This window comes from Monodon monoceros, unplaced genomic scaffold (genome assembly GCF_005190385.1).
Source record: "Monodon monoceros isolate NGI ecotype Baffin Bay Population unplaced genomic scaffold, NGI_Narwhal_1 Super_Scaffold_5, whole genome shotgun sequence".
Lineage (NCBI taxonomy): Eukaryota > Metazoa > Chordata > Mammalia > Artiodactyla > Monodontidae > Monodon > Monodon monoceros.
Genome location: NW_021703782.1, coordinates 48708433 through 48724721, shown reverse-complemented (window position 1 = coordinate 48724721; position 16289 = coordinate 48708433). Strand labels below are relative to the sequence as shown.

Below are 16289 nucleotides of genomic sequence, written 5' to 3'. Positions count from 1 at the left end.
GTCTTCTGCCAGCGTTCAGTAGGTGTTCTGTAGGAGTTGTTCCGCATGTAGATGTATTTCTGATGTATTTGTGGGGAGAAAGGTGATCTCCACGTCTTACTCTTCTGCCATCTTGAAGGTCCTCTGCACAAGACTCTTAGATAGCCTCATCCTCCAAAGGGCAGACACAGAAGCAAGGAGAACTACTGTTGTGCAGACTGTGCCCGGGGAGAAATTCCAATGGCAGGTATTGGTGACGTATCCTCTTCTTTAGCAGGTGGCAACCTGGCAACTTGTGGTTGTAGGTAGGCGGCCTCAGTTCCTTCCCACATGGATCTCTCCTTAGGGCTGCTTGAGTGTCCTCATGACATGGCAGCTGGCTTAACCCAGGATGAGTGATCTTGGGATAGCTGGTTTTCCTTAGTTAACAATCATCTTTTGATGTTCCCCATTACCTGTGCCAGTCCCCTCCCCTGTCCCGTCCCCCCTGGTACTTTAGCCCAGGGAGGAAGGAGCTCAGAGGGACTTGGCTGAATAAGGGGCTTGAGAGCCTAGGGATGAGTTTTAAGCTGCTTTCCCCGCAGTCAGGAGGAGGGACGCTGACGCTCCAGCCGGACCCCGCGCCTCCTTTTCGCCGTTTCCCCTCAGGACGCTCAGGTCCACCCTGATTAGGTTCATTTTTATTTCCATTACTTAGGCATGACCAGTGCATCTCTTTTATCCTAGATTTTCTATAATTTTCCTTTTTTTCTCTAAATGAACTGGTGGAGTTGATTTTGGAGAGAATATGGAATTAAACTTTGTAATTTCCATTTGCTCCCTCTACTCCCTGCAACTCTGCTGCTATCCCAGGCAGTCTTTATTAATGTTTCCAATTTTCCCATCCATTTACTAAAGCTTAGCAACTGTCCCAAGTTTTTATGGTTTCTCATAGCTTTCTGGGTAAAGTTTAAATTCTTTAGCTTAATCATTTATTATCTACAGACTTCTCAAATTTCCATCATTTTCCTCTTCAGACATTCTGAATTATTTATACTTCCTTAGAACACATTACTCTATTTTCTGGCTCTTCCTTTGCTATATGCTAGTCTTCCTGCTTTTTCTAGCTGTAACTTGTGTCAGTTTTCCCTTTTCATAAAGGCTGTTGTACGTCTGCTTCTAAGCCGTCTACTTGGCTCTCAGAGTTTCTTCCATCTTCCAGCTGCTCCCAGTGGAACACCATGACCTTTACTAGTGGTCTTTATATGGAGCTCTGGGGCACAGGCCCATTGATAAACTACTGCTGCCACAACTTGGCTATCAGTAGAGATGTGGTTGGAGCAAGCTACAATTCCCTTATTTCCCCATTCCTTTATTTCTCACAGTACCACCACAGGTACGGCTGGACCAGACTTCAGAGAATAGTTGGAGTAAATAAAGGAAATTAAAGTATAACAGAGAAACATTTAAAACCAAGACTAAGTCCAATTTCCCTCCTGCCCAAGGGAAAGCATTCAAGAAGTTGAATCCATCAGAGAGTGGCCTCTTGTATACTTCCTTTACTCGTTTGTATTCAGGGTTATACTTCTGAGTGCCTCCTTCTACTCACCGTGCACCTTTGGGAACCTCATCCCCTAGCCTCAGGACTGGTTTTGGTCCGGGGGTTACTTTCCTCAGCCATGTGTTTCGACAAGTTTGAATCCTTTTGTCTACTTCCTGTCAACATTGTCCACGGTAGGCTTTGACACCCAAATCTTGCAGAGTAGTTAAGAGTTTGTATGATTTTCTCTAAGTCTGAACACCTTTGAAGTCTTCCTGCCAATGTAAATTTTGGAAATGCCTCTGATTGTTCTAGTTGTTCGTGGATAACTCTTGAATCAGACACTCACTGTAAACCTTTCCCAGGGACCATTGTTAAATTTCAGACGGAGTGTGACCTGAACCAATAATACAAAGAGAAATATTTTCCTTAATGCCCCCAAAAGGATTCTCTCATAATGAAGATACTACTTCACTTTATATAGAGCATGATTTTTCTCTGTCTCTGACTGACCCCTTTATTCAAATTGAACTCCCTTGGCCTGTTTTAAAAAGAACGAAGTCCGTGGACAAGCCAGGGCAGCTTATTTGGTTAAGTAAAGATTCAGCTAAAGCTGTTAAATCACCATGGACTAGATTAGATTAAGTTTTATTACAAGGGTAGCTATTGGCTAGCCTCCTTATTGGTGGAGTTGAGTGTTTTTTGTTGTTGTTCTTTCTATTACACATCTCACTCCCACTTGTCCTTTGCCATATTCCTCCAAAAGCCGGTCAACGTCATTTGGTATAAACATCCTTTTGTGCATCTCTGGCAATCTAGCATAGCTCCATCACAGCATTATACCACAATCATTGATTTATTTGTTTTCCTAGCATGTGGAATTTAGTGAGCAATCAGTAAATGTTTATCGAATGATAAATGCATCAGTAAAAGAAATTGGCATCTGTTATCTTCTAAATTTACTCTATTTCAACAGTTCCTTAATGATTAGGTATAAGATTTCATGGGGAGAGCTAGTTTATTTTCTAGTGATTAAAATCCAGTGCCTGCAGTTAAAATTTCTGTGTGTTGCATATTAAGTTTTGAATTATAAGTATCTTGATCAGGAAAAAAGGACCAGAGAGCTGCTGAGGCCCAGCCCACAGTTAGTATTTACTCCCAGCACTGGAGCTGTACTTTGTACAGCCTTCTGTCTTGGGGAGGAAGAAACTGAAATAAGAGAGTATGCTCTGAGAATCAGTCCCCTCTCGTCTAGTAAATGGCAGATAGTCAGATGCTGTGTATTGTATTATTTATTTAACCCTTTGCTATTTTGACAAAAAGTTAAGTCTTTTTACATATAGAAAAGCCTCTAATGCTGGTGTGATTTCTGTTTAAAAGTAGGAAATACATGTTACTGAGGAATGGAAGAGAAGAAATTTTCTTTTTCTGAATATGTGTATTTATGCATAAGTATACAGGAAATTTACAAAGCATTTTTAAATGTATATGCTCTACTTTGTGTAAAGCTTCCATATAAGGGATTTAAAAATTACTGTGCACATTTCTAAGCTGTTTGGCCCACTGTTGCTCTATCATATGTATTTTTTGGATATTTTAGAACATAGATCTTTTGAAGAAAAAGAAATAGTTGTCAGCAAAAGTTTTTCTTTTTTAAAAGAGGAGTTAATAAAATGCCTGTTTCATGATCAAATATATTATTTGACTTTTCTTATAGAAATTTCAAGAAATTGCTGAAAAAAATATGGAAAAGTTGAACCGTATTGAGAAGTCACATGAACAATTGGTTGTTGAAAACACACATTTCAAAAACTTGTTATCACAGACTAAAAGGGAACAAACATCCTTGCTGGCGGCCTGCGCATTGATGGCTGGTGCCTTATATCCTCTGTATAGCCGATCATCTGCCTTATCCACACAGAGAGATTTTCTCCAGGAGCAGGTCAACACCTTTGAGTTGTTAAAATTGGAAGTTAGAACTCTAGCCCAGGCTTTGTCAATTGTAGAGGAAAAGAAGCAAGAGGAAGCCAAGATGAAGAAAAAAGCATTCAAAGGATTAATACGTGTATTCCGGAAAGGTGTTATTGCAATTTTGGCAGCAAACAGACTCAAGATTTTGGGCCAGTCATGTGCGTCTCTTTTTACCTGGATGGAGAGTTTCAAAGAAGGCATAGGCATGTTAGTGTGTATAGGAGAGCCCAAAGACAAGCATAAATTTCCAAGTAAGATAATTTGTGCTTTTAAAAATCTGAGTCGAATGTAAGTGACATACGAAGTGAATATGTTGGGCAAAAACATAAAAAAATCATTTACAATGTCAAATCATGTAACATATGTACATACATATGTAGATATGTATGTGTGTATGAATAAGTGTGTATTTATAAATTAGGCTTTAATTTTTTGTTATAAACATTAAAATATAAAGAAAGTAGCAAATATATATGATTTCAACTTTGTCTAGCTTTATTATATTTGAATGTTCTTTTGACAGTAAATTGAAAAGTTTGTACAGCGATTTTTCAATAAAGTCAATCCAGAAACTCTGCCCTATTTAAAATTAATTAGCATAATTTACTTTCACTTTCTTTGAATTAGTATAAAATGATCAGAGTTAAAAATCTGTTGAAGAATTGAATGAAAATGAAACTAATGTAAGTTTTATAGCTAACTTTTTTGAATGCTTGACTATTCTGAGGAAACAATTATTTCAGTTTTTAACTTTTGAAAAGCAAGCTATTAAGTAAGTAGAGCTAAATAAAATTTCCTTCTCCCTTTTCTTTTATGATGTCAGTTACCATTATCTATAGAGAGGAGTTAATAAAATGCCTGTTTGTTTCATGATCAAATACATTATTTGACTTCTCTTATATGGAAAAATTGAACCGTAAATAAAGTCAATAAAATCTCACATCTATTGTAGACTTCTCTGCACTAGGTGAAGTTCTACATACAAATTTTGATCTACTTCTTAAATAGCTAAATATTGCCATAATTTTAAAATGGATTTTAATAAATTTTTGTAGAATTGCATAATGGATTTTTTTATGTTTCTGCAGAACATCAAAAGGAGCAGTTACGTTGTTTGCAAACTCTCAGTTGGCTCACCAGTTCTGACCTTCTTGCTGCAATAATCAGTTCTATGGCTGAGTTACAGGAAGCTATTAGTAAAACAGGTATGATTGCCCTTTTTATGTCCTTGCAAAATACATTTAAAAAGAAAATGTCCAGAAATTCTTTATGGTACAAATTCTAATAAACCTTCAAGGAAGAAAATGTATTTGTTTTTATCTTTCTTTTATTCAGGTACAGAGAGATTACTAAATCTATATTTAATGAAGTAGTGAATTAATGTAATTTTTGATGTTAATTTTGTCTTTATGGGGAAATTAAATGACACTTCTTGGTGAATACATTCACCTTTTTTTTTCCTTTGTGATATGCTTTTCCTATGGAAAACTCATCATTAGCTTTTTTATTAAGTACTACTGGTAATATTCTTTCAAATGTTTTAATCTTTCTTCTGTTTCTGGCCATGTGCTTTAGAAATCCAAATAATAACTGAATCAGTAGAAAATTTGTCTCTCTCATTTGGCAACATGTTTTTATTTTTTCTATTTAATTTTAAATAGAGTTAATTTAAATAGTCTGCTCCTTTCCACTAGGTGTGAAGCCACCTATAACCAGTGATTTCCAAAGGTCTAAAATGCAAGTTTATTTTTTCTTGACTCAGATTGCGTGGCATGTTTGTGTGAAAGGTTCAATGAAAACTAATTTCTCCACACTTAAAGAGTAACATACAGTTACCTACTGCTTAAGCTATGTCATTGGACTAATTATGGTCGTTTCAGACACATTAATAGAAAAAAATGTATAGTAGACTTGTTAATACTTGCCTGCGTAATGAAATATTCTAAGTATTAATGAAATGATAATTTGGGATGTAATTTAATTCTTCAGACAATTCTGTTGTGTAAATATAGATCATGTATTGTGATTTCAAACATGTAAACTAGGCTCTTATAGTACAAAACTTATGATCCAAAGATTATTTTTAGGTTGTGGCCATAAATGTTGGTAAGAAATATGCATATTTTAATGTATCGGCAAAATCTCAACATACTGGGTTTGGAGTCTGAAATAAAAGTGCAAATAAATATATTTTAAGAATGTTGGTATTATAACTTCAAAGCAAAATTGTAACATTCTTGAAAGAACTTAATAAATTTTGGGGTTTAGTTTAATAAACAGATGATTTTTGTTAGTCATATTTTTTCAGGTATGTGGACCTAAAAGTAGATTGGTTTCTTAAGCTATAATCTTATTTATATTATTACTTTATTTAATGCATTTTTTAATCACTGTGCTATATGCTTGAGGAGATGAAAGAAAAAGATGTGACTTGATCGATCTTCGAGAAAATATACATAATGGTCATAAGAATAAGAGCGACAACTCATGAACAACTTAGGCAGAATGTAATCAAGGATTGGATGAGAAAGTACAGGCTTTAAATGTGAGAATACGCAGAAGGTAAAGCTCAAAGTGGGCTTATGAGTATTGGGAAGTCTTCAGGGACTAGTGATTTAGTTGGGCCTAGAATGACAGTAAGTTAGAGAGGAGAGCTGGCATTCAGCTGCAGGGTATAGCTTAAGCAGAGATGTAGAGGTGGGAATAAGCATAGAATGGGAAGAAGGGACATTCAAGAGGTGAGAAAATAAATCCATGCCTAGCAGGTCTGACTTATGGATAAAATATATTGTCTACTCTAACCATATTGGGAAGTAGTGGGGGAAAGGGTAGATCATTGCCATGGGATCAGATTGTTGATTTATGAAAGTAGGCAGCGATTTCCCCTGAGCACATTTTCTAAAAGTAGCCCCTTGTAACATTTTTAAGTTAAAATATTGACAAAATTTTTATTCAGACCCTGATAAAAATATGTGTAGGTAAGACCTGTGAAGCAGAAGGTAGACCAAGAGTGGTGTTTTAAGTGCTTGCCTATCTCTAGGAACAAGCTGTCTTTGATGTTAGAATCTGGTATGCCTCTAGCTTGAGGAAATAGCAAGTTCAGGAAAACTTATTTTTAGGCAAGCCTAAAAGGATACGGTCCAGGCAGATAGATAATTGTTACTGAACTAGTACAAAAATGATCAGTGTGGATCTTCTCCAGTGACTAGCTGGGCTTATAGAATAATTCTTTCAAAACATGATGAAGGGTTAATGTATTGTTATCTAGGCAATTGTGTCTTCAATTTTAAATGTATCCTAGTAGAAATTTTAGATATTTTAGCAGAAAAGGTGGGAAAATATTTTCAAAGTCTATGAGTGATTATCAACAGATAAGGGTAATAAATGTAAAGCCATAACAGTTTATACAGTCATGTTGAGTTTATAGTTTAAGTGTCTGAAAAATCTAAATAGGTAATCATTATTGTGTAGTAGAAAGAGCATTGCTTTGAACAAGACAGACTTGATATTATATTCAGCATTGCTAGTTATTAGTTGTGTGAAATTGGGCAAGTTACTTAACGTTACTGGGCCTCACACTCTTTTCCCATAAATGAAGATGGTATCGTCTTCCCCATTGTTATGAGGAAATAATGAGATAATGCTTGTTGAATATTTTGTACGGTATCTGGTACATAGTGGGTGCTAAAAAATATTGTTCCTTTACCACCCATCTCACCATGAAAGTAGCATTTAGCATTAATGAACATGAATACACACACGCCTACCTGTATACATTTTTAGACTACTAATGATTAATTTTCTGTTCTAAAATTGCTAAATTGCTGTACAGTGGAGGCAACACAGTGTAGGGTTAAGCAGGTATTCTGCCTGACTTTGAATACTGACTGATGCTAGCCACATGACATGGGCAAGTTATTTAAACTCTGTTTCCCAGTTTCTTTATTTGTAGAGTGGGAATAGTAAGTTTTACCTAGCTCAGAGTTTAGAGGACTAAATGAGTTCATTTGTAAAGTGCTTAGAATGCCTTTGTTTACTCTTTCACGTACTTTTCTTAGTTCAGATATCGGTCTTTATTAAGATTTATTGCATTAACTGAATAATAATGAAGAAATTTCATAAAAATTTAGAGTAAATAAAATGAAAATACATTAGTTTATCTTAAAATTTCAAGACCATTTACACATCTCATACAGCTCCAACTTGTTAAAACATGGTTCTGTTATAAATTAGTATACATATAAAGATCAGGAAGAAATTTCTTCCTCTGAATATAATGACATTGGATGTTTGGGGGCATCACAGGTTTTCTTTCTTTGTACCTAATAGAAGACCCCCACTTAGAGTAGCTTATTCATATAAGGTTTTTTTTTTTCCTCCCAAATAGTAAGTCTGGAGGTAGGTAGAAATCCAGACTATGTCTTTCTGCTAAGCCATTAGCATCTTCGTGTTTATGCCTCCTAGTTTTAAGCTGGTCACTCTGCTTTTAGGCATCAGGATTGTATTTGTGCAGGAAGGAGAAGGGAGGGACACAATGTGAAGACACTCATACATTGCTGGTGAGAATAAAAAATGTTATAGCTGCTTTGGGAAAGAGTGGCATTTCCTCAAAATATTAAACATAGAGTTATCATTTGAACAAGCAATTCCCCTTCTAGGTATATATCCAAGAGAAATGAAAACATATGTACAAAAACTTGTGCATGAATGTTTACTGCAGCATAATGCATAGTCAAGAAATGGAAGCAAACTCAAATGTCCATCAACTGATAAATGGGTAATGGACAGATATCCAAACAATAAAATATAATTGGGCCATAAAGAGTAATGAAGTACTGATGCTTGCTACAACATGGATGAACCATGAAAGCCATATGCTACATCACAAAAGATTGTATATAATATGATTCCATTTATTTGAAATCACATATCATATTATTCCATTTATTTGGAATATGCAGATTAGGCAAATCTAGAGACAGAAAATACATTAGGGGCTGCCTAAGGCTGGGGAGGGGTTGGGGGTTATGGGAAGTGGCTGCTAATAGATATGGAGTTTCTTTTGGGGGTGACTAAAATTTTATAAAATTGCTTGTGGTGACGACTGCATTATATTAAAAACCATGGATTTGTACACTTTAAATGGGTAAGTCATATTGTGTGTGAATTATATCTCAAGAAAATTGTTAAAAATATGAAGACATGTGTTGCTGAATATATCCCTTTATATCAGGAAGGCAAAAGCTTTCCCAAAAGCTTCCCCAGCAGACTTTTGCTGTTGTTTCATTGGCCTGGCCTGAGCTTGTTTCATTGGCCTGAGCTGAATCATTCACATGATTCTCCCTAGATGACTACCTGGAGATTGACAAAAGAGAAGGAAGAGTTTGTGCATGGAATGAATCAGCTAATCAACTTCTGCAGTAGAGAGGATTGTTTTTGTTTGTTCTTTTTTTTCAAATTACTTCCGCTTCTACTACCTCCATTATACAAGAAAACAGGTCAATTCAGAAAACTTGGAAAAGAAATAAATCAGAGAACAACAACAAAACAAAAACAAACGTATTTTCCCATCATATAGGGCTAGTTAATGTAAGCATTTTTATGTGTTCTTATGTGTTCTTCCAATCTGTTTTATCCCTCTTTCTCTCTCTATCCATTCACCCTTCCTTCCTCCCTTCATGCCATCTACTCATCCATCCACTAGCAGACTAACAAATGATATAAATGATATCATAGGCTACATACTCTTGAATATCTTCATTTAAAAATTATTCCGAAATACCCTCAAACTTATGGAAAAGTTGCAAGTAGTTCACAACAGAGAATTCTGTTTCCTGAATGGTCTGAGAGCAGGTTGCTTACTTGATGCCCCATCACTCCCTCGTATTATAGCATGTATTTCAAAGACATTCTTCTGTGTAACCAGAGTGCAATGATCAACATCAGGAAACCAACATTGATACATTACTACCATTCAGACTCCATTCAACTTCCCCTATTTGTCCCAACCACGTCGTTTTTAGCAAGAGGATCTGGTTTAGAATTATGTGTTGCATTTAGTCATGTCTCTTTAGTCTTCTTCAGTATGGAAGAGTTCCTCAGTTTTTCCTTGACCATCGTGACCTTGAAGATTACAAGCCAATTATTTGTAGAATATCCCTTAATTTTGATTTGTTTGTTTCCTCATGATCAGATTTAGCTTATGCATTTTCAGCAAGAATATCACAGAAGTGATGCTGTGCTTTGCTTATGATATACTATCATAGCAATAGTTTAAAAAATATCATACTTTTTGAGGATTTTTCTCTATTTCTGTTAATAATCTTCTAGAGAATGATTGTAATGTCTGGGTAATATATATCAGTTGGGCATTCCTTCATCTATTTAACCAATTTACAAAAGGAGGTTTTCATCATAGGGCAGGTATCAAGAATACCAGTTCAGCTTTGATTTGCAATTGATTCCTTGTCCCTTGAATCATCTAATACTATGAATAGTATCTTAATTCTTTCAGCCATGTGGGAAATTGAAATGGCAAAATCTTGGGAAAGTCTATTTAGGAAATGTGAAAATTCTGAAATGAAAGAGGATATTTCTTAGAACTCTGATTTTTCTTCTCTGTTCCTTCTGTCTTTTTGAAGAACTTGCTGAAAATTTAAATCATATTACATGTCAGGACTACCTCTTGATGGCATCATTGTCACTTTTTTCTTTTTATTTACAATATTGTGTTAGTTTCTGGTGTACAGCAAAGTGATTCATATATATATATATATAAATAAAATCTTTTTCATATTCTTTTCCATCATAGTTTATTACAAGATACTGAATATAGTTCCCTGTGCTATACAGTAGGACCTTGTTGCTTACCTAGTTTATCTCTAGTAATCTGTATCTGCTAATCTCAAACTCCTGAGTTATCCCTCCCTCCCTTCCCCTTTGGTAACCATAAGTTTGTTTTCTATATCTGTGAATCTGTTTCTATTTTGTAAATAAGTTCATCTGCATCATATTTTAGATTCTACATATAAGTGATATTGTATGGTATTTGTCTTTCTCTTTCTGACTTACTTCGCTTAGCATGATAATCTCTAGCTCCGTCCATGTTGCTGCAAATGGCATTATCTCATTCATTTTCACTTTTTTCTTTTTAGCTCCAGGAAAACTAGTACATGTATGGCAATAGCAAGTAGTAGCTTTTAATATATTAAATAGTAACTATTGCTTCTCCTATTATCATTGTTCAAAAAAAATCAGTAAATCACTCTTTTGAAAAGTTAGGTGCTTATCTTTTTAGAGTAAGTTCTGAATTATACTATTAACTAATTAGGAGAGAAAGTTTTAAAATTGTCTAGGAGAGAAAATGAAACATGTTGGATATGCAGTAGAATATGGATTAAGAACCTGGATTCTAGATTTGAATCTGGGTTCCAGTGCTTACTATGTGTGTGACATTGGGAAAATCATTTCATCCTTCTTCATCCATCTATAAAATTTGGCTAAGGGTGGTTCCTAGCTCATAGAGTTATTAGGAGTAAATGTAACTTTCTCAGCCAAGTCCCTTGTATATGTAATTGTCCAATAAATGTTGTGTTATCTCTTTTTTGTGCACTGATATTTCAGTGGAACCTGTATATTAGTTTATCCCTTTTTGTGAAACTGGAAGTTCAATAGTGGTAGCTTGAATTCATTGCTCAGAAAGTGAGGTGTTTGCTAAAGGTAGATGCCACTGCTGCCTTCTTAAACTTTGACGGTGTATTTACAGGCAGTGGGCAAAGACCCCAGTTTCCATGTTTCTCTGTAAATACTGGACAGGTGGCAACCTTCTTGCTTTCATTAAAGTGTTTGCCCACTTGAGATAAATTACCTCTTCCAGGTATCCAAATGGTGTGCCTGCAAGAGATCATTTACCTCAAACAGGGGAGAATGTTACTTCCACTGAAGGGCTGGGATATCAATCATTATAGGAGTGGACTAAGGAACCCTACAGATAGCTGAGCATTTTTATATGACTTGTTCAGACTGAATTTCTCGAGATAGCAACAATTGTGCTGATTTGCTTTGAAATATCTCTGAACAAATACAGGAGTAGATGGTTATGAGTAGAATGTTCATCCATTTTCTTACACATTTACGCATTTCAATTGTAATTGAATTTTAATTATCTAGAGGATAGATGACTCAAATATACATGCTCCTGCTATTACTACTCACAGCTTTCCTTCATCGTATACTTTGAGTTAACTTTGTAGAGGTCATAGCAGCTCTTCCAGGTAAAACTCAGAAATATAGGTTGTATTCGGCACAACACTGAGGTTTCATATTAGGAAGTTCAAAGCAGTAAGTAAAGATACTTGTATTAATAAGTAGTTATTAGTATATATTTGAAAGCTTAAAGGCTTTAGTGAGTCCTAACAAAGAATAAAAAGAGATGTGTTACTCCAAGTTTGGTTGTCGACCAGCAGCATCAGCATTAACTGTGGGGTGTTAGAAATGCACAGTCTCAGACTCCATTCCAGAGCTATTCAGCCAGAATCTGCATTTTAACAAGATGATTTATAACCACAGTAAAGTGTGAGAAGAAGTAATTTAGAGAATTTTGTTATACACAATTTCACTCATATCTGAAATTGAAATAAGTACAATCTGACCGTGGATCATTTTTAGTACTTGAGCTATTAGTGTCTATTTTGAGCCACATTTAACTTACTGACTTTTGTGACTTTTAAAATTATTATTCTTGCATTTTCCCATATTTTTTCAAACACTTTATTCTGAGAATTTTCAAACATATGGAAAATGTGAAAGAAGTTTTGTTTTCTAAATTAAAATTTATTTGCCTATCATTCTTAAGAACAATTTTTGAATGAATAATTTATCCTTGGAAGTGTTCATGACTGTGTAAAATTCCAGTGTCACAATTTTCATAGAATACATTTATTTGTTAAAATAATATACAAAATCAAAATTATTTTAAGAAACATATATGAGGCTTTAACATATTTTGCAACTTATAGGCAGTTTGTAGAAAACTTTTAAGACCCTTTTCTTAGAAGATTTAGTTGAATATCCAGATACTGTCTAACAAAACGACACAATTATTTTTTAAGATTTTTGTAAAAGAAAAAAAGAAAAAATTTCCTCTCAGATCTATTCTAAAATAATACATGTGTATTTAAAAATATTTTAAACCTCCACCTTGTTCCAGAAAAAAAATTATGGCAGCTTACAGGTAATTGTAAAATATCACTGTAAGACAGCTCTTGTAATCTCCCTGAGAGTATGATTAATATTTGTGTCTACTTCTTTCAAGTTGTTTTGTGTGTATTTCAATATGACTGGGTCAATTCTATGTACCATTTTTCATTGTTCTTTTTCTCGCACTTATTTTAAATGGCTATAATAATCGTACCATCTCATTGGCTATTGTAATGGTTTAAACGAGTTATTGCATGTTGGCAGTGCTTGGTTTGTCACATATCTTTGTAAAAGCAGCAGTATTGTTCCTCATTTCCTACGCTTTAGCTCGGTATACAAGACCTTTCTGGATCTGATTCTCATTTATTTGTATAGTCTCACCTCCCTGTACTCTTATTGATAAAACTACAGTTTAGCTAAACTGAGCTGCATGTTGTTCCGCAGATATGAGACGCTCTCTTATTTCTCCAAACATACGGAGCAAACCATTAATACTGTTTTTGCTACTAAACCCTAAGAGGAATTTATTATATGGATTATCATATTGAAAATATTGAATAACATTCACAGTTTATATCTTTTTTTTTTTTTTTTTTTTTTTCGATACGCGGGCCTCCCACCGCTGCGGCCTCTCCCGCCGCGGAGCACAGGCTCCGGACGCGCAGGCCCAGCAGCCATGGCCCACAGGCCCAGACGCTCCGCGGCACGGGAGATCCCCCTGGACCGGGGCACGAACCCACGCCCCCCGCATCGGCAAGCGGACCCCCAACCACTGCGCCAACAGGGAAGCCCCACAGTTTATATCTTTAAAGGCTACTTCATAGAAGATGCAGAAGTTTTTTTCTTGTTAGTGTTGCTTATGTTTTTCTTCAGTGAAAACTGAGAGCGTATTATATTCTGGTTCTCTGAGTAGAGTAGTCCAGGTATGCAGCTTTCTTATTATTTAAGTTGACGGAGAAGTAGAGGCTGAAGGATATAGTTTTATGATTGTGTAGTGTATTCCTTAGATAAGGGATCTCTTAATCTGGGGTTCATAGAACCCTTCTCAATTCTATCCATTGGTCCATGGATAGAATTCAGAGGGGGAGCATCTGTAGACTTGGATGGAAAATAATTGTCTTGTTTCACTAACCATTAATGAACATTTCCTTCCATTATGAATGGTGATGACAGACCATGATAATATTAGCAGCATGGTGACTTATTTACTAATAGAAATTACAGATATTTTCAAGTTGTAATACAGTTGTTGCAGCTATCTTCAGATATTGTTTATGTTCATCTTTGATGATCAGTAATCATGAGACTCATCACATACATGGTATGTAATCACAGTCTTCTATGTACAGATGGATGCTGGTGCAATGTAGCTGGCCATGTATCAGGACGATTGTACACCTAGTAGTTGTTCATCCATCCAGTTGAGCTTCTATATTCTTCATGTCTATGTTGCTTTCCAGTATTCCCTAAGTACAAAATTCTGTGATTTCTTTGAAAGTGCAACCTGCAAGCACCTGGAAACACTTTAGAACTCTTTCAAAAGTGCTACTTAAGTTCCTTCTATCTTCATAGCATCAAATTTGAACCATAGATTCACAATCGTTTTTCTTTCTTATATAAACGTATTGAATAAGTTGACCTAGCCAAAGATGAACTCACTGACTTTTGAACAAAAAACTTTCCACAATAGGTTTTCTTTTTTTTTTAATTTTACTTTTTTTTTTTTTTTTTTTGCGGTACGCGGGCCTCTCACTGTTGTGGCTTCTCCCATTGCGGAGTACAGGCTCCGGATGCGCAGGCTCAGCGGCCATGGCTCACGGGCCCAGCCGCTCCGCGGCATGTGGGATCTTCCCGGACCCGGGCACGAACCCGTGTCCCCTACATCGGCAGGTGGACTCTCAACCACTGCGCCACCAGGGAAGCGCCTAAATTTTACTTTTTTATTTAAGTATAGTTGATTTACAATGCTGTGTTATTTTCAAGTGTACAGCAAATTGATTCAGTTATATATATATATATATATATATATATTCTTTTCCCTTATAGGTTATTACAAAATACTGAGTGTAGTTCCCTGTGCTATACAGTTGGTCCTTGTTGGTTGTCTATTTTATATATAGTAGTGTGTATATGTTAAGAATTTAAGAGTCTTGGAGTACTCTAGTATTTTTTGAGAGATACCTACCTATACCTTGTAAAGTGAACTATAGGAACTTTAATTACATTTGCAGCAGTATATATTTGTGGATCAGGATTTTAATCACTTCTAAATATAAAAAAATTAAAAAATAAAAATGTTTGATGTCCAGCATTACATGTTTGATGCCTTCATAAAGATCACCTCATAGTTCAATATTCTTAGTTTGGCTAAGCAACAACTTTCACCATGCTATGTCTTTTTTTTTTTTTTTTTTGGCTGTACACGGGCCTCTCACAGTTGTGGCCTCTCCCGTTGCGGAGCCTGGACGCGCAGGCTCAGCGGCCATGGCTCATAGGCCCAGCCGCTCTGCAGCATGTGGGATCTTCCCAGACCGGGGCACAAACCCGTGTCCCCTGCATCGGCAGGTGGACTCTCAACCACTGGGCCACCAGGGAAGCCCTATGCTATGTCTTTTAAAAAAATTTCAGTCTATATTTTAAATGTATTGTCTTATGCATAATATATTTATAATAGAACTTAAAATAGTTTGAAAACTGCATTTTAATAAAATTTGCTTCCTTTGTAACCCTACATATTTTGACTTAACATGTTTAAAAGTATTATGCTAAGAAGGCGATCCATAGGTTTTACTAGGCTCTCGAGGGTATACACGGGACAAAAAATGAGCAAGAACCCCTGCTTTTTTTTAAAAAACCGGATACTATTTATTTATTTATGGCTGTGTTGGTTCTTTGTTGCTGCATGCAGGCTTTTCTCTAGTTAGAGTGAGCAGGGGCTACTCTTCCTTGCGGTGCGCAGGCTTCTCATTGTGGTGGCTTCTCTTGTTGTGGAGCATGGGCTCCAGGCACACGGGCTTCAGTAGTTGTGGCACGTGGGCCCTGTAGTTGTGGGTCGCGGCCTCTAGAGTGCAGGTTCAGTAGTTGTGGCGCATGGGCTTAGTTGCTCCGCGGCATGTGGGATTTTCCTGGACCAGGGTTCGAATCCGTGTCCCCTGCATTGGCAGGTGGATTCTTAACCACTGCACCACCAGGGAAGTCCAAGAACCCCTGCTTTTGATAATCATTCCCCTAAATACCATTTGTCTAAGTCAAGATATGTTTTTGAGTAGTTCTATTATTGGGCATTTGTACCTATAGTATTATTTATAAATAACGCTGATAGAAACAGGAGCTACTGATTCTTAATCAGTGTTATAGATCTCCTCTCCACATTGCCTAACACAGTGCCTTCATGCATATGAGTTGCCCTATAGCTAGCTGTTTAATGAATGAATGAGGAAGACAGTATACAGTGCTTTTTAAAATAGTTTTGTTATTTCTGGAAAAGTGTTTATGCTTTTTTTAAATTATCTAGAGGATAATTAAATTTATGCTTGGTATAAAAACTTCACACAGTATAGAAACCTGCACAGAAGAAATAAAAATCACCCAAAAGGCCATCCCCAATCATTCTTAACACTTT

At 36.0% G+C, this 16289-nt stretch overlaps 1 protein-coding gene across 8 annotated transcripts in view; it reads left to right on the top strand.

Moving 5' to 3' along the window:
* The window catches only part of CCDC171 (coiled-coil domain containing 171), a 359296-nt gene that overhangs the window by 182395 nt on the left and 160612 nt on the right, over positions 1-16289 (top strand). For all 8 annotated transcript variants that reach the window (XM_029203361.1, XM_029203357.1, XM_029203362.1 and 5 more), the window contains 2 exons: positions 3216-3720; positions 4558-4674. In XM_029203361.1, coding sequence (XP_029059194.1) covers positions 3216-3720; positions 4558-4674 — 622 coding nt within the window. The remainder of the gene's footprint in view (positions 1-3215; positions 3721-4557; positions 4675-16289) is intronic.